Genomic DNA, 20507 nt, shown 5'->3' with positions numbered 1-20507 from the left:
GTAGCCTAATCTGGCTTACCTGGTTTTGGAGTTTGCATGCTGTGGGCAGAGGCTTGGACTAGAAACTTCCAGAGGTGCCTTCCAGTGTAAATCTTTCTGTGAGTCTCTGTATCTATTTTATCTCAAGGGAATGGGAACATCACTTTTGCTACCTTGAAAGGTGGAGGCAGGAACTGTCAAATAGAAATGTCTCCTAAGTGTGTGGTAGTGCTTTATCTCTGTCATGCGTCCCGTCATTCTCCAGCTAAAGTGTCTGATTTTGCTGATCTAAACATGGCTCATTCTTCTCCTGCCACTCAGAAAATCTCAGAGAAGCAGATGTTGTACTGCAGAGGGAGCAAATGGTCACCTTCTCACAGGTGGGAAGGGCATCAGGTGGTAACCTGGTCTGAAGTAAAGCCAAAACTGGTTCACTGAAGGACATGCAAGGAGGAGAGGCTTATTCTCTGCTTCTCAAATGCACACCTTCCCCACCTATACTCTGAAAGAGTGAGGTGTGATAGCTGCTCTTAAGGGAATCTGGTAAACAAACATGGGGCACAGTCAGGGTTCTTCAAACTCCCTTAAGATGTTGACAAGACAGCACAACTGCCCAGTTTACTGCAGACCCATGTAAGAAATGTCCTTGGTAAGCATGTGCAGCTGGTTGTGAATTGCATATAACCAACCGTGTTTAGTATCTGAAGAAAAAGACTAGATTAAGCAATTAGGAAATTCAGAGGAATTGGAGACACATGAGGGCTTAAAATGCTGATTTGGGTAAATAATGGTTGGAGGTGTGCAGCAGCCTGTGATATTTCTGAGATGATGCTGCTTCTTTTCCTCCACAGGCACCATCAGTGGCTGTGTGCCCAGTTAAGCATTCCTTGGCAGCAGGAGGAACAGATGCAGGACATTCCTGCAGCCTGTTTGAGAGTGTAATGCCTCTCAAAACCTTCAGAGATGTTTTACAGTGCTGCTGAAATCTGTGAGACAGCCCTGAGGATGGTGGCCTCATGTGAACTACTTTGACCTTCTTTTGTACCTCCAGAGAGCTGTCTCTTAATGTTCAAATGCTGTCTCTTAATGTTCAATCTCCCTTTTTTTCCCCAGGACATTAGAAAATAATGGATGTTCTGTGGTCATATCTTGTACTCCGAAAAAGGAGGTGAAAAGGTTTTGGGGAGATTGGAAAGAAGGAACTAGAAAGAAAAAATAAATGAGCTGCATCTGTCTGAGATTTTCTGTGTCTCAAGCTCCCTGCTTGGGTACATTTGGGTCTGTACCTCGGACTGTTGGTAGATCTGCCTTGTCATCCTTAATGCTGTTTGTGAAGGAGCATTTGCCTTACCTTTTACTTGTGATCCCTCTTGTTTTCTGCTCCTCCAGCTTTATGGCCGATACACGGATCAGATAACGGATAACATTTCAGAGAAGGAAGCAGCAAAACTACTGGAGAAACAGGCCCAAAGGAACAATGGAAGAGCCCTGAAACGTGACAGTCAAGTCCAGATCAAAGAAGAGCACTATTCCAAATGTCAAGGTACGGACAATTCATCTTTCATTACCCTATGACACGATATTGGGTAGGCCAGCAAGAGAGGAGGAATTTAAGCAATTGTGACTGGGGAGATGCAGAGAGGGAAGCAAAAGGAATCAAACCTCATTGGGTTGAAAAATCTTTTCTAAATGAACTTTGATCCTAGAAAGAGAAAAGATATGTTTGGAATAGAAAACAACCCCAAGTAAATAATTTTTTCCACAACAGATCTCTGTAATGGGAGGAAAAGGACCTCCTTATGTCAGACTTTTGCTGCTAGTGTACAAGATGTTGAATTCCACCCTGTGTGTCCTGCACACACACACAGACCCTTTTTAAAATGTTTTTTAAACTACAGAAGATGTTACAGAACTGTGTAAGAGAGGGATGGGTACCAAGCCTTCAACATGAAGCCCATGATGCTTCCAAATAAATCCTTGTTGTAATCAGTCCTCAGCATAGGAGAGACAGACACAACTTTATCTATGCTCACTCCATTTTTCTGGTCCACTTTTCCCTCCACAGACTGTGCTAAACGCGTCCAGAAATACATTACCAAGAAGCTTGGAGAGGACTGGATTTTCTTGGTTCTGTTGGGTCTGGTCATGGCGTTGGTGAGCTGGGGAGTGGATTATGCCAGTGCAAAGACCGTACAGGGTGGGTCCCATTCAGATGTTGCAAAAGCAGCCAGTAAATGATACAAGTGTTTTACAAAGCCCAGTGACCAGTGTCACTCATCCTTTAATATCAGTGTCCCATCCTCAACCCTTGCTGCTTGGGAAGTTTGAAGTTCTGGCAACACAGTAGAGCAAAGGTTAGCTAGGGAGAGGTTCTTTAAAGGGATGGCAGGGGAAAATTTAGAAGTAAGTGGGCAGAAACAAGGGATATGCATATGATGAGTCAAAGGCAAACAATTATTTTGAATCCCTTTCCTTTCTTCTCCCTTGAATATAGAGGAGCACAGGGAAATTATACTGTGGCCTTTCCTGTTATATTGCTTCCCTTTCTCCCCAGGAATACTAAGAACATGGGGCATGGGGAGAGGAAGGGGCTCTTACATGCCCTCCTGACACTGTTTCTACTTTTTACCTCATTTTTTCTTTTCCAATTTTTACTTATACACTGCCCTGAATTTTTCTGCTACCTGGGCACATAGTGCTCTTTCTTTTTGCCCTTTTCACAAAGATCTCATATTCCCTGTTTTATATCCCTCCCCTGCATTTTTCCTGTGATCTGTCTCCCTTTGCCAGCTATAAAAATTACAAGACCTTTCATTCCCCCATCCCGGCGTGCACACATACACCCCCCACTGCCACATCCTGTTAACTGCACTGTTCCCCTGTCCTTACCCTCAGTGTCCCAATCCTGACTGGCAGACACATACACCAACCTTTTCCTCTTGGCTGCTGATGTCCACCAGACACTGCAATTCCTCACAGCCCCCAGCATTCCTTCAGCCCAGCATTCCTCCCTCTAGAGCTTCCCCATCTACCAGTCTACTGGCATAACCTACTCTGAGGTTTCCTGTCCTTTATGCTCCCTGCAGCTGAGTCCTTTGGGTTTTTTTTTTCCTTTGCCAAGTCTCAGCCTCTGCTGAGGCTGTGTGGGGAGCCAGCCCAGGCAGGGAAGATGCACTTGCAGAGGAGCTGCAGCTCAGTTTGGATTCTCAGCAGCTCGTGCTGTTGTACCTGTCTGAGCAATGGTACCGCTGCTGTTTTAAAAGCTGCTGGCACAGCTCCCTTCATGCTGCTGCTCTAGAGGGGAAATCACAATCAGAGCTTTTAAACTAGTTTTTATGAAGAAATGTTTGGTGGACCACTTTATTGTCCTCCAGGACCCACACAAGACCCTCAGACTGCCAAATGAAAAGACACTGCACGGTGATTTGTCCTCACAAGTGCATGTAACACACCTCTTTTTATGCCATGCTTGTGCACAGATATTAGTAGTGTCTTCTATCCATTCCTGCAGAATGCCTGCTTTATTGGGGAACTCGTACTCAAAAACGTAACAAGGGCTGTCTTAGGAAAGGAGCATTAGGGTAGCATTTCTGAAGGAGATTTAGCATGGGCACGTTTAGCAAGTGTGTGATTCTCCGATGTCTACCAGCCAGTTTGGGGCAGCTGTGGTTCCTGACAAGTTCTTTGTTCATATGTTTACAGCCTACAAGTGGACATACAGAGAACTGCACCCGAATGTCCCTCTGCAGTTCGTGGTGTGGGTTGCATTCCCTCTTGGTCTTATTCTGTTTGCGGCCAGTTTCTGCCACTTCGTCTCTCCACAGGCTGTTGGTGAGGGCAGAAGGCATGGCAAGATCTGTTTCTGTCTGTCTTGTTTTTCTTGTTCCATTTGCCTGCAGGTTTTGTTCATCCCTGGCTCTGCTGTTGTTTTCAGGGTCTGGGATCCCAGAGCTCAAGACCATTATGAGGGGAGTGGTCCTCAAGGAGTATCTCACTCTCAAAGCTTTTGTGGCCAAAGTTGTGGCCCTCACAGCTGGGCTTGGAAGTGGCATGCCTGTGGGGAAAGAGGTAAATATTGCTGATTCCATGTGCAGTAGTGACCAGGGTCTGGAAGGTGGGAGTTGTCTGTGGAAGAAGAATCTATAAATGTTTTCTTACTTTCATCACCATTTCTCTTCTCAAAACTCTGCTTTTTCCAGCAACACCTATCTTTCACCGGCCATTTTCCTTCCACTTTCAAAGACATGATATAGGAAACATCAAAGAACGCAAGTCAGGTGGTCTTTGAGAGGGAAAAAATTAAATGGAGATCAGAGAACTAAGGAAGATTGGAGGGTCTGGAGCACAAGTCTTACGAGGAGCAGCTGAGGGAAAAAGGGTTGTTTAGTCTGGAGAAAAGCAGGCTCAGGGGAGACCTTCTCACTCGCTACAACTTCCTGACAGGAGGTTGTAGCCAGGTGGGAATTAGTCAGTTCTCCCAGGTAACCAGGGACAAGACAAGAGGAAATGGCCTCAAGTTGCACCTGGGGAGGTTTAGATTGGATATTAGGAAAAATTTCTTCAATGGTCAGGTTGGTGGTCAGGTTCCAAGACACAGGTATTGGAACAGGCAAGTGGTGGAATCACTATCCCTGGAAGTGTTCAAAAGGTGTGTGATTGTGGCACCTGGGGGCCTGGTTTAGTGGTGAACACGGTGATGCTGCATTAAAGGTTTGGCCCAATGATCTCAGAGGTCTTTTCCAATCTTAATGATTCTATTGCCAACTGAGATGGCCAAAGAGAAATCATGAGGCCTGCAGTAGCTAAATGGTTGTCAGTAACCAGCAGGCAACCCTCTCTGATTTTCTCCTCTTCTCTTGCAGGGTCCTTTTGTGCATATTGCCAGTATCTGTGCTGTGGTACTCAGCAAGTTCATGTCAATCTTCTGTGGGGTGTATGAGGTAAGGCACATGTCTCTGCACACAGCTCTTCCACAGGCTGAGCTCCTAAGACACACAGGATAGTAAGGATAGGCCACAGAACACAGAGGAAACACATGGTTTGAAGCTCCCTGTACTGCTACAGAGCAGTAAAATACAAGCTGAACAAAAGTAGTGCAAGGCCAGACACACAGTCCAAATAACTGGTCAGGACCACCAGTGTTACCCAGCAAGTACACAGAGACTGGTTAGGAGTATGTGTTTGAAAAGTTTTCAATCTCATGATTGGTACCTTTGCACTGTGATCATTGACTGTATAAAAAAATAGCTGCAGACAAAGATCAATTTGTCTTTAAGCCAAGTTTATACAGCATTGCTAATTATAGACACTGACGCCTACGCTCTTGCTATCGCAGAACAGCCTCTGCAGGCTGATCACCGTATTGACTGGTTGTATAAAAAATCGATTAACTGCACATATAGATAAATGTAGGAACTCCTTCATGTGCAGGCTCTTAGCAGAAAGTGACTGTGTAATACAACTGAAGGTGCTGTTTTATTTGAGGGGATCCTGTCTGTGCACAAGGACCAGGTGTCACTGCTGAAGACCAGCTGACAGTACTAAAGACTGCACTAAAGTGTCTAGAGCCTGCTATTTGTAATAGCAATGGCTGACTGTGCTGCTGGCTGTTGCTTATTTTCATTGTTCTGGGTCCTAACCCCCGGCTTTGCTCCCTCTAACCCCAGCATGCCCGGCGCTGGCTGCACTCCCTGTTCCAGAATGTGCATAGGCAGCTCGACCTCCTGGTGCCGGCTTGCGCAGTTGGAGTCGGATGTTGCTTCAAGGCCCCTCTTGGAGGCAAGTGTCTTCCTATATGTGACATTTAATGTACAGTTCCTTTAGCCTCTTGCTGGGAGACTTCCTGCTGCCATGGAAGGTTCTCCACAGATACCTCTCCACTTTAGCAACACAAGTTCTTTCTTTTCACGTGTAACTGGCGGCAGCGAAAGGAAGGGATGGTTACAGGAAAAGTGACACCTATTGAAGTGCTGGTTTCTAATGATGCAGCTTGTTCATCCCTGCCAGCCATGAACATTTTTCCACCTGGAGAGTACCAAAGGCTGTCCACAAAGTCAATAAGGATCAAGTAGAGAACAGAAGTAAAAAAAAAAAACCTTGCAAGAGGCAACAGGCACAGATTGCAACAAGGGAAATTTTGACTCTGTTCAAGGAAATTATGTTCTTCTCTCCCAAGGGTGGTCCAGAAGTGGCATAGGTGTTCAGAGTGTCCAGAGAATTTCCACCCTTGGAAATGTGCAAGACTCACCTGGACATGAACCTGATCTAGCCTTGGAATTAGCAGAATTAACAGCTCTCTGAGCAGGGAGACAACTTCAGTGGTTCCTTCAAAACTTTCCATGATCCCACCCGGAGGAGAAATCTGGAAATTTATGTGTCCCCCATGCACTTATACTAGTCTTGTGATTCACAGAATTTCTTTAAACAAGGGCACATGGTAACTTCTTCCTAAAGCAGTGGAAATATATTCATAATTAATTTGTCTTTCATTTCACTTCCCTCTCTCCCCATATGCTGCCCTGAACCTCTTTGCATGGTTATTGTGCCCAAAAGTGTAAGGAGTTTTAAAATTCTATGGGGTTTTTTTCTAAGCTGGCTTTAGTTCTTCCATGCCCTACTTTCCTGTTAGCCTTCAAATGGATGAGTTAGCTGACAACTGTAACATGGTCTAGCATCAACAGTAATACTGATCTTTGTTGTGGGTGACTATTAAAAAAAAAACAACAAGGAAGGAACATAGTTTGTCAGCTACAGATTAGAGGTTCTTCAGCTGGTAACTTGAGAAAAGATGCCAGGAAGAAAATCAGGCTAAGCAAGAGAGAGGCTGAGAACTGTGCGTATGTGGGCAGTCTAGCAAGATGTAGACAGCCTGAGCTGAAGCCTGAGGCTTCAAGGCAAAATTTGTCAGTCTGCCAAAAGCCTTGAGAGAAAGCAGTTTCAGAACCAAGGATCAGACCAGAGTCAGGTGGAACCATTGGTAGTATACAGGAGAATGGTATCTGTTTTAATGGTAAAAAATTAAAGCAAAAAAACCCCCAAACCCAAAGACCTCTGTGGAAGTCTGTGCTTCTTGTTCCCTTCTCTGTACCTGGAATTAACATAGTCTCAGAGACTGCAGGATTCATCATACACAGTTCACTGGGAGATGCTAGAGAAGAAAAGAGAAGGGTAAACAGGGAGTGATCTAGCTGCTGCCTTTGGGAGCTGAAGGAGATGTCAGACAAAATAGCCAGTCTTCTCAGAGAATAGTGAAAGGACAAAGAGACAACAGCCACAACTTGAAACAAGAGAAATTCTGTCTATGCATGAAAAGAATTTCTCCCCTTGTCCCAAAAGTGGTTCAGGGTGGCACAGGTGTCAGGAGAGGCTGGGGAATCTTTGCCCTAGGAAGTGTTCAGGGCTGCCCTAGTACCCTGATCCTGAGCACTCTGATCCTTCTGCCCTTGATCTAACCTTGGATTTAGCCCAGCGCTGAACAGAGAGATAGAGAAGCATTCAGAGACACAGGACTAAAACTTGCTGTGAGTCTGTGATAACATTGTAGTGTGGGAACAGAAAATTATCATAGTTTCTGTAGCCCTAGTTCCTCTATTGGATTTACACCAAATTGCCAAATGTGGTTTCCATTACCTGGAAGTCTTGTGATCTTCATCTGACCTTGGTCCCAGATATAGCTCACAGTTTCACATCATATTGCCCTGGTGCATAACTTCTGGGTGTTGTTGCAGGTAAACACCACCCTGTGTATTAAGAAGGATGGATTTGAAAAGCCAGTTTAGCCCTTGACAAGCAAATGGTGCCCAGCCTCTGAGAAAGACTCTCCCTTTTATACCTTCCAATTACTTTTATAATGATGACAGTTTTCACCAGGACAGCACAACGCTTTACTGGGTGATCTGTCACCCACTCACCCACCCAGCGTGGAAGGACCTTCAGGACCAGTTCACACTCTGCTCTGGACATGCATGTGCCTTGTGCGCACTGACTCACGGGGAGGTTTTTGGAGGCATTCTGTGGCACATGTGCATCCTGAGATTCCCTGCCAAAGTAAAAGAGATGGAGCGAAACCTACTTATGCTCCTTCCACCCTCTGGAGGAATTTCCATGAGACATTTCATTTACAGTGACAGGAATGTGTATGTTTCAAAGGAAAATGAGATGCTGCCTTCTTCACATGTCTTGAATGTGTGATTCCAGGTATATGCCTGTCCTGTGCCAGGTCTTGCCTTTTCAATATTTTGAAGCCATCCAGAAGTAAGATAAACCTAGCTATAACTCTGAGACTGGTGACAGAGCTGGGTGACATCATGCAGTCTTACATGCCAATTTTGTTACTCACTCTCTGCTTTCTTTCCTTCTTTCTTCTGTTTGTCTGTCTCTCTTTGTCTCTTTCACCAGTAGCAGCCCTATTATTACACGGATGTCCTGACTGTGGGGTGCGCTGTGGGTGTTGGCTGCTGCTTTGGGACACCACTTGGAGGCAAGTGGCTGTTCTGTTTCCTTTTCCCCAGGTATCTAAATCCTCTCCTGCCTAGTCCTCTTCTCCTCTCCCACTCTCCTGCACCACATTTTTGATGTGACATTTACTTTGGACAGAGACACCTACCTCTAGCATTTTCAACCTCCCCAGCATCTTGACAGTCTTTTTTCCACATGTTGTCCACTTTCTGGAAGCAAGAGGAGAAGGCTTTCTAGAGCAGTGGTCTCCAAACTGGGGTGGGGGTACCCCATGGGATACACAAGGTGATCTATTTGGTGTGGGAAGGAAATACTTTTTTTCTATTTTTTTAATATAAATTTCTATTTTTTTTTAATATAAAAAAGTAAATAAATTGAACTTCACTAGTATTAAGTATATGTATTGGCAGTGGGGCCCTAATATGTCACATGGCCACTTGTCACATGCAGTGCATGAGGTGTAGAGGTACTCCCAATGCAGAGGGTTGACCATGGTGCCCTCAATCATTTCCTCTCTTTCAGCATATTCCAATGAATTGCAATCAATATGTGCCCACACTGGATTAAGTGGATTTATGGATTATATTATCTAGTGTTAACTACAGTAATCCTCACAAATAAGAAAAGTGGCTTAAAAAGGTTCCTGCAAAGAGGCTATGGATTGAAGATAATACTAATAATGTGAGCGAGAGAAATGACAAGAAAGTGGCAGAGCTGACACTTCTAGTACAGGCCCTTATTCAGTCCCATTACAAATAATACAGTACAAATAATGGCCAGCTAATGAGATCTGAGAGGAAGTTGGACAAAAAAAAATTAAAACTATCAAAGGCTATTTTAAATATGGATCTATATCTGCTATCATTAACGATGAACCTCACCCCATGTGTGTATCATGCTTTGAGAAGTAATGATGGTATTAAGCTATCAGAATTAGCAAGACATTTAAAATCCAGGCACCCGGAACATGAAGACAAACCTCTACGTTTTTTCAGCGATGTTTCAAGCCATGTGACATTCAATTCAGTACTTTACAAAATTTCACTGGACCTAATGACAAACGTGTAGAAGCCTCCTTTGAGGTCTCTTGCTTCACAGCAAAAGAGAAAATGCCACATCCCACAGGAGAAACACTTGTTTTTCCTGCCATTAAACATAAAAATAAAGCACAGAAAGCAAGAGAGCAGCAAATTAAAATGTAAGCACTGCTGGAAGACACCTAGCGGACATTGCTTAAGGTTTGAAGAAACCAGCATCTGTACAAATTACACAGCGGGAGCGGCTTCCTGTGCAGCTGGATTAAGCACAGATGTTTCTAAAATGCCTCAGATGATGGTATTTTCCAGATTCTGTTTCAATAGTGAAAGGCAGAACTTCTTTCTGTGAGACACTGAAAGGAAGCTCTATCACAGAAGCTGTATTCTCAACAGTGAATTACTTCTTCAATAAAAAATGTTCTAGAGAAGAGCTGTGCAAGTGTAACAACTGGTGGAGCAGAATAAGAGAAGAACTGGGTGGTAAGGTTACCTAGACAAAACTACACCTGGGATTCGTGCACTGCAGTGTTCACAGACGAGCTATCGCAGCAAAGAAGTGGGATCCAGACATGCACAAAGTGCTGCAGGATGTCATTGATGTGGTTCATTTTGTAAAAACAACACCCTGAAACAGTAGAATCTTTACAGTACTTCATAATGAGATGGGAAGTGACCAAGAAAATCCTACAGGCAGTTGCTGGTGATCTCATAGCCACTGAATTTAATGTCCAGTTGCACATTTTTCTTTTACAAAAAGACAAGTGTTCTGAATTTGCTGGTTTTTTCTGTGATGACAAGTCTCTGTCAGTAGATTGCTACCTAGTAGTTATTTCTGAAAAAGTAAACATACTTGATGTACTTCAAGGTGAAAGTGATGTTCTAGCAGTGGGTGAGAAACTGCTTTTCAAAAGAAACTTGTGGAGATTTTGTGAATCTGTTGCCAAATACAATGTAAGTGTCTTGGCTACAAAAATGCTCTCATTATAGATATGCTCAAAAAACTTGAAAACAAGAATTTCTACCTGTTTAAAAATCGTCAAGATTATGATTTTTTTGTGGGTTTTAAACCCACTTGTTAAAAATATAAAAATTCAACATCTTCTGATCATTTTGCAAGAACAACTGATTGACATCAGGGAAGATGAAAATTTACTATCCAACTTTCACAAAATTCTTTGCATAGGTGGTGGGTGGGATTGAAAAAACAGTATCATGATTTAGCCAGCACAGCCAGTAATACATTTCTTGCATTTGGATCTATGTGTCTTTGTGAGATCCTCTTTTTAGATATGACAGCCATTAAGACCAAGCATCAAAATAAATTGAACATAGAACCAGACCTTTGAATTACCGTGTCACAAAGCGTTAAACCCAGATTTTAAAAAATAAAGTATATTACTATTTCAGTGAGAACAATTTTTTTTGTTCCATTAATAAATAAAACAAATAATCTTTAAAATTACGTTTATTTCATCTTTATCTCATCCTTGTTTAATTTCTATTTTTGTGCATGTTTTATATTGTACACAATATTTTAGTACAGTAGTACATGCGTATTATATTTAAATAAATTCACATAGAGGGGAGAGGGTACATGCTCAAAAACCTTTTATGGGTAGGGGTGCATGATCAAAGAAGTGTGGAGACCACTGCTCTAGAAAGCTAGTTAGAATCCTCTCTCATGCTTCTAACATTACACTTCTTATTTTAACTTTGCTCCCTTTCCAACTCTTTCTAGGGGTTCTTTTCAGCATCGAGGTCACCTCTACCTACTTTGCTGTGCGCAATTATTGGAGAGGCTTCTTTGCAGCTACCTTTAGTGCCTTCGTGTTCCGAGTCCTTGCTGTCTGGAACAAGGATGCAGGTAAGCTAAGAGCTGTTCCTGCTCTCTTTGTACAAAAGTTCCTCTGTTAATGCATTATTTTCCATCTTCCTCAAAACCACGATATTTTTATGATGCTTGAAACGTCTGCCACAACATGTGACTTCCAGCAGCACAGAAGGAAGGAGAAAGGGAAGTGTCTTGTCATCTCGTCTCTTGTCTAGCCCAACCTATTCCTAGGAGTTCTGGGATGTATCTAACTGACAAATGACAGAATATGAGTCCTCAGCAAGCAAAAGGGACCCTGAGGTGGGATTTTGTTGCTTCTGCTCAGAATAGTGTCCAGGCTGCAAACACAGAGATATCCTCTCACAGAGGATGTAGTCCATGCTGGAAAAGCCATGGTCTGCTTTGGTCACCTCTTGACTGAAAATGTTAAAACAGATAGTCAAGAAAATTGAGATGATTAAATGATTAGGAGGCTACAGGTTTGGTAGGATCTGACTGAAGGTCCTGAAAAAATAAAGTGTGTCAAGTGATTGAAAAGCATAAGAGTGACATTTGTGCAGACAGAAAGAGCACAAGTCAGGCTTGTTCAGTAGAGCATCTCAAACACTGTGGGAATAGAATTCTGGTGCAGAAGGCTGCCATTTCTTTGTAAACTTCTTCCTTATAATACCTTTATCTTTTATTCTTGCATCTATTTTATTGAGCTCCATGTGAGCAGTTTACTTACTTAAAACTGCTATAACATGTCTCTCTTGACTTCAGAGGGATGGATTTTTTGGGGGGTTGAATATTCTCTGGAATATAGAAAATGACTACACCTTCTACCTGAATGTAGAAAGTGGCTACATCTTTCTTTATGTAGCACTGCCTAAAAGTAAATCTGGGGTATTTAACCATTAGGTCTGTCACAAAAAAACCCAAACCCCATATCTGTCTGTTCTTTCCAGAGAAAAATATAAGAAACTCAAAGACATAACAGGAGATAACTTCCTTCACTTTGTCTTTTCTGACTCCCTCGTTGATCTCTCAAATCACTAGAAATCACTAGAAATTAGTTTAATTTCAAATGACTAGAAATTCGCTTAATCCTGAAACTTCTTGACTCCTGTCCCTTCTTCAAAATCATCCAGACAGCTTTAATACCGATATTAATGGCTCCTCAAGTTCTTCTTCATTGACAGTCTCGGTTAAAAACTTCCATGATTCAATTGGCTATGAAAAATTGTTCCTTTTCACAGTTCTGTATTTTCTTTGTGTTGTCAGTCTCCTTGTCCTTGCACTAAGGAACTAGAAACGTTTACCTAGCTAAGTCATTCATTATTTTATGATCTTTTATCATTTCTGCTCTAACTTGTCTTTCATGTCTTTTCTTGCTCATTTATTTCCCTTGGAAAGTTACACACCCGGTCTTCTCAGTCTTTTATCATGCAAGGTTCTTCTATTATTGCCTGCTACTAGGAAGAAGCAGGTAGGGAAGTGATCACATCAGAGTGACAGATTCAAATAAGTTGTGTAGTATCTCACCAAAATTCTTTTATTTCTTAGTCCCACATAATCCTTACTGGCTTCTTGTTACTCATGGCTTTGTCAGCTGGCATTACACCATTATCTGTACTTTCCAAATAACATCTGGTTATTTGCCAAACCACTCTGGTTGGTTGCTGCAGCTTGAGCCCTTCTTTGCCAGTCATGGAAGGTTCGAGTTCTGCAATTCGCAGGATTCTTGTTTTACCATGTCCTGGACTTTCATCTTATTTGCCATAGAGTTTCATGCCTTGCCTTCCTCCTGCTCCTTCTGATCTCTCCTACACATGGCTCATTGTTATCTTAAAGTTCAAATCTATTTTTAAGTAGACTTCCCCATTAAGAAGCCTTTCCCACTCCTTTCTACTTCTAACCTTGTAAGAATTGGACAGATACTCTAGTACAGTTTGTAGCCAATGGAGAGAAAAGGGCTTAGACATTCAGTTTCAGAATGGCTTAGTCACTGGGGAAAGAGGATGAAGATAGGTGGGATGAATCTTTCTGTGGAAATCTTTTTCTGTCCTGTGGGAGTAGAGGGGGACCTAGAAGACTCAGACTAAGCACTGTGACTGTTTCCCTTTGCTCTGGTCATCTATGCTGCCCTGTGGCAAAACTCTTTGAAAATGGGCCCTACTATACTTTTTTAATGCTCTGCCATTTAGTGGCTTGGACTATCTGTTTCCTTAAACTAAATTGAGATGATCCCTTTCTTGGGCTGATCTAACAAAAAAGAGGACATCCTGCTTTTCATCATCTTCCATCCCTGACTGTTCTTCTACCCCTGCCTTGTACCATCTCTGCGTTCGTTGTTCCCCTTGATTCAACTCACTTCCTTGGCAGAGGAGTAACCCAGGGAAAGAGCAGATAGGTTTTCTGGCAGGTTTTAATAAGGCAAAGGAACTCACAGAAGGCTGTGATGTGCCAGAGTGGGCCCAACGGGAGAGGAGAACAATAGCACAGCTGGGAGGGAAGGAACAGGGGGAAGAGACAGGGAGCAAGATCATCCCAATTTGGATAGTAGAATGTAGTTTTAGGCTTAGCTATCTTAGGTAATGTAACCCACTGAGACCTCATTAAATCATTACTCTAAACCTAGTTCTGTATGACCAAATAACGAGTAGTCAATGCCTCCTGTTATTGTCATATAATGCTAGATTTTCACTGCTTCTTTTATTTCCTCATTGAACAAATAATTCCTTCATCAAGGGCAATTTGGGATTTATATCCATCCTCATCCAGCTGCACTTCCACCCTGTATTAAATTGCTAATTTATCCTTCACCTGTTAGCATACAGGTGTTTACTGTTTCCACACAATAATGCACCTACAGAGAAAAGCAGGACAGGTTTTAACATTTCATTGTAGCAGGGCAGCACTACCAGGAGAGGTGAGCTGGAGAAGATGGGGTTTAGCTGATCTTTTCCATCTCTGATTTCTAAGCCTTTCATTTTTTTGGTACCAGTCAAAAATTTTGAAGCTGTAACTTCAGAGAGGATCTGTGTTTTGTTTCTGGAAGGCAATCACAACTATGAGAAGTGACACAGCTTCTTCAGATGTGCAGGCACTGCCCGCCTCGGCAAAGAGACCTCTCATTCAGTAAGGATACGGGAAGAGCTTTTATTTAATAGGGAATGGACGGTAGAAGACAAGAAAGAAAGAAAACCCTTTAAAAATCAGGGATTGTAGCTAAAAAACAAATGGCATACATTTTCTGAAACAAACCTAGGCCATCTAGAGTGCCAGGATTGCAAGTGCTCAAAAATAGGACCTACTAAATCGGAGCAGTCTGCAATCTGTAATATGTATATAATGTCAGGAAAACCACACAGGAGCATGTATAAAACTAGTTTCCTTGTCCCTACCCCTAGCTTTTATTATCTTTAACTTCTCAACTCATATTTTCTTTCCTCCTCTACCTTTCTTCTCTCACAGTTACCATCACAGCGCTGTTCAGAACAAACTTCCGTATGGATTTCCCCTTTGATCTGCAAGAGCTGCCAGCATTTGCTATAATAGGGTAAGTTCCCAGGAAACTGACTCCTTGCTCTACAAAGGTTATAGTATTGATCTGTGTTAGGAATTCTTCTGCCAAAAAGTTTCCATATATCACTTTTAGTTGCTTTGGTTGTAAACAAAGTGGGTTTCTGTTTTGTTGGAATTCTTCCTTCAGAAATGGTGTCCACGTATCACAACAGCTAAGGAAGGAAATACAGGTATTATCAAGCTGTTTGTTATTTCCTTTCCATGTATCTTTTTCAGAAATTAAGCTTGGAGGTAAAAAAAAAAAAGTAAGTCTAAGTTGGTCAAAGTACTGGGAATAGACTTATCTGAATGGCCCTTTAACTGTTTTGACATTATCCTCAAAAGAACAGATCCAACAGGTACCCTTTTCACATGACCAAAATGGGACAAAAGATTTAACCTGAAGTTTCCTTTTCACAAGATCAGAATGATTATCCTTTTTGAGAGAGGTTAGTACACCCAACATGGTGACAAGGGTAGCCAACCGTAATTGGACTCAGTAAGAACAATGGTTAATTTGGAGGAAATGAAAGAATGAACTTAAAAAAAATGAAAATTGGGAAATACTAGAGAAAAGATGAGTATGGAATTACTGTGAGGAAACATCTTTGGTTAGAGCTTGAGAGAGGCTCCAGGGAAGTCACTGCAGAGCATAATGAAAGGAAAACACTATAGGAACAAAAGCCTGTGCTGGTGTTGTGAATATACTCTGTTGCAAGACCTGCATTCAAGACCAGAAATATATTTGTGGGTTTTTAGCTTCTTTTAGTAGGCTGCCCTCCTATTACTTTACTTGACTATGAACTCAAGGGGGATTTTTTGAAGACATCAGATATATTGAAAAATCTATGAATACACAGGAGTTTTTGCTAGTAACAAGTATTCACTTAGTTCTTCCCCTTAAACAGACTTGCCTAATGAACTTGACGGAATCTATTGGTTTAGATTGGCAAGGAAAAAAATGTAATCCTTGCGATTTACAGCTGGTTGTTAGAATGCAAAACTTCTTGTCACCATGTTTTGGACAGAGTTGACAGAGCTGGCATTTTTCAGCCCTGCATATAGGCTGGGAAAGGAATATATGACAACTGCAAAATGCTTTCAAATGCCTGGGTGTCCAACATGGTATTTAAAATAAAAAACAACCCTAAAGACTTGGATAGTCTTGGATAAAGTCCCGATGCCAACTTGGAATGCTCCAAATTCTCTTAACATTAAGTCTCAAAGTTGAACTCTGCTTCTACCCAACATATTTTTTCACTTTCAGGTAGGGCAAGCACTGCCAATAGGTAGATCTTGTTTTTCTGTGTCAGCAAATGTTAATTTGCATAATCTATACAAGAGGAGCACTTCCAGTTTATTGACAAATTGATAGACATGAATGGAGAGATCTATATTTTAATATAAAGTATTACAAAACAATTCAGTTCACAGTGCAGTCTTTAGGCTTATATTGCCTAAGGGACTGGTCTATTTTAGACACTGTTCTAATCAGTTAAAATACTTAAGAGTAATTCATTGGACATGTTTTTCTGTGAAAAGCTTTCTATTTAGTTTAAGCATGTTTCTCTGCAATTTTTAAATTATAAAGCAGGATTATTTTCAACATACAATGTTTTAAGTACACTAAATTAATCATTGAATGAGATTTGGCAAAAACATGCGTGACATATAACAAAGCAAAAGTCCATTAATTTTAGAAATTAATAGAATGAGAACAGTAAACAGTTTATCCTCTGTATTATGTGCGTTAATTACTTGCCACATACAATAAGGCTTCCCCTTACCAATTCTAAATGCAGTCTTTTTTCACTCTTCCTTTTTTTTTATTTCACATTCGAGTATTAGGCCCTATTTATCCAAGTCTTATTAAGCTACAGAGCCTAAGGATCACGCCAATTCTTAGACAACTACACTTTTTTTCTTACTTTATTAAGATCCGGAACATAAGCCTAAGTGATTAGAATCATAGAGACGATATACTTTGCTTTAGGCACAAGAATTCCTATTACTACTAGTATTTGTTGTAGGCATATAATTTTACTGAATCAGACTTATAACTCTCTTCATTTTTACTATTTGCTCTTCCAACCTGATGTTTAAGTACTGACAATACTGGTCTTTGCCCAGTTGCTCTTGACGAGCCCCCACTGAGAACTGTCAGTCTCTTTTTATGGATTTTTAAACAGATTTTTATAGATGAGATTTCCCCCTCTCAGCAAGAGAAAATTGGTAAAATGGTAGTGTGTATGACAAAGAGGTCCAAAATAATTTCTCCCCTTTCATCAGATAGGGAATATCTTCAAAGGAGCTGCTGTAGGAGTAATCCTCTAGGTGACATTTTAAAGGCTTCACAAACAGCTGAAGATTAAACCACTTAAACTCATTTGCTTGGTTGATGTTGTTTGTCATGCTTTTACTTCTTTTTCTCCATTTTAGCATATGTTCTGGATTCCTTGGAGCCTTTTTTGTTTATCTCAATCGCCAAGTGGTCCTGGGCATCCGACGTCATAAAGCTCTGAGCCAGTTTCTCACCAAATAGTGAGTACTTGTGAAGATACTCTCTTTAGGGACCAGATCCTTACACTCCACTGGTGTTGCATAGTAACAAATGCTTTCTGGGAGATAGTAGAACTATTTCAAGTGTAAGATCGTAAAAATATGAGAAACTGCTCCTATACGAGAGTAAGATCTCTGCAACCATCAAGAGAATTTTTCTCACACTGTATTTTCTTTTTGATCAGCCTCAATAGTTTCAAATGGCTTCTTGATTTAGAAGGAATACTCTGCAATATTTGTTAGGAGGACAAGGGAAACTATTCATTGGACAGAAGATGTTTTTAATTAGAAAGTCAATGATCATGCTTCTTAAAATCCTGATGTTTATGGCTTGTTTGGGTTTTTTAGGATCTGTGAAAAATTCTACATCATTTATATTTCAGGAAAATTAATTACAGCTGAAATTTAACTATGTATTTAAAATCTATATATTTGTTTTTTCATCAAAGTCTTGGCAAAAATGTAAGGAATGTGCTGCATACTTATGAACCAAAAGCTGAAACATAGTAACCAAATGGTGTGAAATGCAGCATGGAAGAGAAATGCAAAATAAAATCAAAGTCTTGACAATGAAGTTTTCACAGGACACTTGAAGATACTGTTTTCCCCTCTCTAATAAAGTCCTAGCCTCCAAACTTTATAACCCGAAGTGGTGGATAACTGTAAATGTCTTCAGTCTCTTTACAGAAAAAGATCTGATGCTATGAGAATTTTTGATGTTGAGAGGTATGGAGGACCTTATTTCTTATCAAGTTGCAGACCTGAGCAGAAGAAAACCACTAGATAAAAAGAAGTTCAAACTAACTTAGTTTCTTATGTGGAAGAAAAATTGTCTTTCTTCATCATGTAGCCTTACCCACAAGCATCAGCAGTGCTATCAAATGGATTTAATAGAGAAGTGGAGCAAAGCCTAAAAAGTGGGAATTTACTTTTCACTTATTTCTCAGAATTTTTTAAGTCCTTAGACTGAAACAAATTAAACATTATATTTTGTCTTCCTAAATCTCAGCCAACACTTCCTGTAGGAAACAGTAACTTGCCAAGTGACACATGACAGGATTAGCCCAGCATGTGGAAGCAGTTTAGGCTCAGGTTGTCTTAGTGCTTGTGAAGTGTCACAGTTTACCCAGAAACCCATCCCGGGACTGGACACAGCAGCAGGAAAACACAGATGGCTTCAGCCTCTGTCCAGCTGTGTCCCACTGGCCTGGCACTGCTAGACTCACTGGCTACCAAGGACACCTTCTCCAAAATTGTGACAGCCAGGAATTCAGTGGGAAGAGAAGCAGTTTTTCCCATAAGAATTAATCCAACAGGGGGTGCCTGCAGAAATGTATGAAAAATCCCTACATTTAAATCCACTAGGACAGGATACGTTGCATGGGGGGTGAAGACTGTCACAATCAGGACAAATGGGGAAAGTAGAGGCTTTTGGCAATGGGTCACCACATCACTGCAAACACACATTCCTCCCACATATTCAAGTTTGTGCATGTTGTACATCCCTCTCTTCCTCCATCCCTCCCATTATATTCATTCTGATGGGAAAGAGGGCTTTGCTGACAGGTGAATTTTATGAATTATGATGATCAGTGGAGCAGGGCATTAAAACGCCAGGAACAGCACTCCAAAGCCATGGATACAAATACAGAGAGGCTTCACAGTGATAGCATTCCTAGTCCTGGATTGATGGTGCTACAAGAACAGAACGTGAGGCCGTATTGATACAACTTTTTCCTTCTTTACAGCCGACTGATTTACCCTGCGGTTATAACCTTCTGTATAGCGTCTGTGACATTTCCTCATGGATTTGGGCAGTTCATGGCAGGAGAGGTGAGACTGGAAAGCATATTACCAACTCTTTTCAGTTCTGTGGAACATTATCTCCTTATCCTGAGCCCCAATAACCTTGTATCATGGAAAAGGGAAGAATGAGATGGAAGGAGTTTGGATTGAGGAGGCACTATATGATCTCTGCTACCTCCTTCATAGAAAACTTGAAAAAGATCCACTCTTCTAAGAAAATAATAAGGAAGATGTTACCCCATGTGTAAAAGTAGTTATCTTTTCACCTGCTTGAGTAAAGTTCCCTCTGTCTTCCTGAAGATTTAAAATGTGGATTAAGTCCCTTAGTCATGAAATACCACAGTAAAAATCTCCTCTGTTTCCTTGTAACAGAAGTAGAATATTTACTCCATCTAATCTTATGACTCATACCTGTTTTTTTACTGTTTAGTTGATGCCACGGGAAGCCATCAGCACTCTCTTTGATAACTACACCTGGGTCAAACACAGAGGGGACACTGAGATCCTAGGGAAATCTGCTGCCTGGATCCATCCTAAAGTCAGCGTCTTAGTCACCATCCTGCTCTTCTTCCTCGTGAAGGTAGGAAGCCCAGCTCACCATAGCCCTTCTCCACTCAGACTGAATGTTCTTGCCCTTTCGTAAAACAGTTTGTGAAGTGCCAATGAGGAGTTGCTGGGTATTGAATGAAGCACTACAGCTGCAATGGATTCCTACATCTTTTGATGTGATGTCTGTCTACCTTCAATGCAACATTACCAAAATTATTAGGGAATAGCTTCCTTAATTTAGTGGCCTCCTTTTCTACTCCCTAGGTCATCCTCCTCAAGCCTCCTGCTGAATGACCTTTGGTATCCACAGTATAGTAGCTGGTAGGGAGGACTAAATTGTGAAAGATTTCTCAAGTTCCACAAAAACAAATACTTGACTAAAAAGTCTCCAATAATTTGTTTGATCTAAATGAAGTCTGATACAGTCTATTTGATATTCCTGACTTCAGATAGGAGACAAATAGGAATATGCAAGCACAATCTATAGTAGTGTGATGCTTAAGGATTTGCTAGCGGTACATCAAAACTTGATGGAGAAATGCAGCTGGAAACAGTTTTGCTCACTTCTCAGAAAGCAACAGCAGATTAAAAGTTCTGACCTGACATGGTCTATGGGAGTTCATGGTCTGTGCAACTGCTCAGCCTCTGAAAGGATCAGCTGTGCAACTGACACAGGACAGAGAAAGAAAAATAGACTTTTGAAAGAAAAAAACCCGTCACATTTCATGTAGCAAGAAAGAGGT

General features: G+C 41.3%; 1 protein-coding gene across 1 annotated transcript in view; it reads left to right on the top strand.

Annotated features, from left to right (window-relative positions):
• CLCN1 (chloride voltage-gated channel 1) overlaps window positions 1-20507 on the top strand; it is a 36708-nt gene that overhangs the window by 5360 nt on the left and 10841 nt on the right. The window contains exons 2-12 of the mRNA XM_032098831.1: window positions 1369-1522; window positions 2045-2176; window positions 3682-3810; window positions 3914-4047; window positions 4842-4919; window positions 8380-8458; window positions 11212-11337; window positions 14761-14845; window positions 17290-17391; window positions 19158-19242; window positions 19646-19795. Of these exons, the coding sequence (XP_031954722.1) occupies window positions 1369-1522; window positions 2045-2176; window positions 3682-3810; window positions 3914-4047; window positions 4842-4919; window positions 8380-8458; window positions 11212-11337; window positions 14761-14845; window positions 17290-17391; window positions 19158-19242; window positions 19646-19795 (1254 nt within the window). The remainder of the gene's footprint in view (window positions 1-1368; window positions 1523-2044; window positions 2177-3681; window positions 3811-3913; window positions 4048-4841; window positions 4920-8379; window positions 8459-11211; window positions 11338-14760; window positions 14846-17289; window positions 17392-19157; window positions 19243-19645; window positions 19796-20507) is intronic.

Source organism: Corvus moneduloides, chromosome 2, assembly GCF_009650955.1.
Source record: "Corvus moneduloides isolate bCorMon1 chromosome 2, bCorMon1.pri, whole genome shotgun sequence".
In the NCBI taxonomy this organism is placed as follows: domain Eukaryota; kingdom Metazoa; phylum Chordata; class Aves; order Passeriformes; family Corvidae; genus Corvus; species Corvus moneduloides.
Note: the sequence above shows the minus strand (reverse complement) of the source record. Positions and strands in the feature narration are given on the sequence as shown.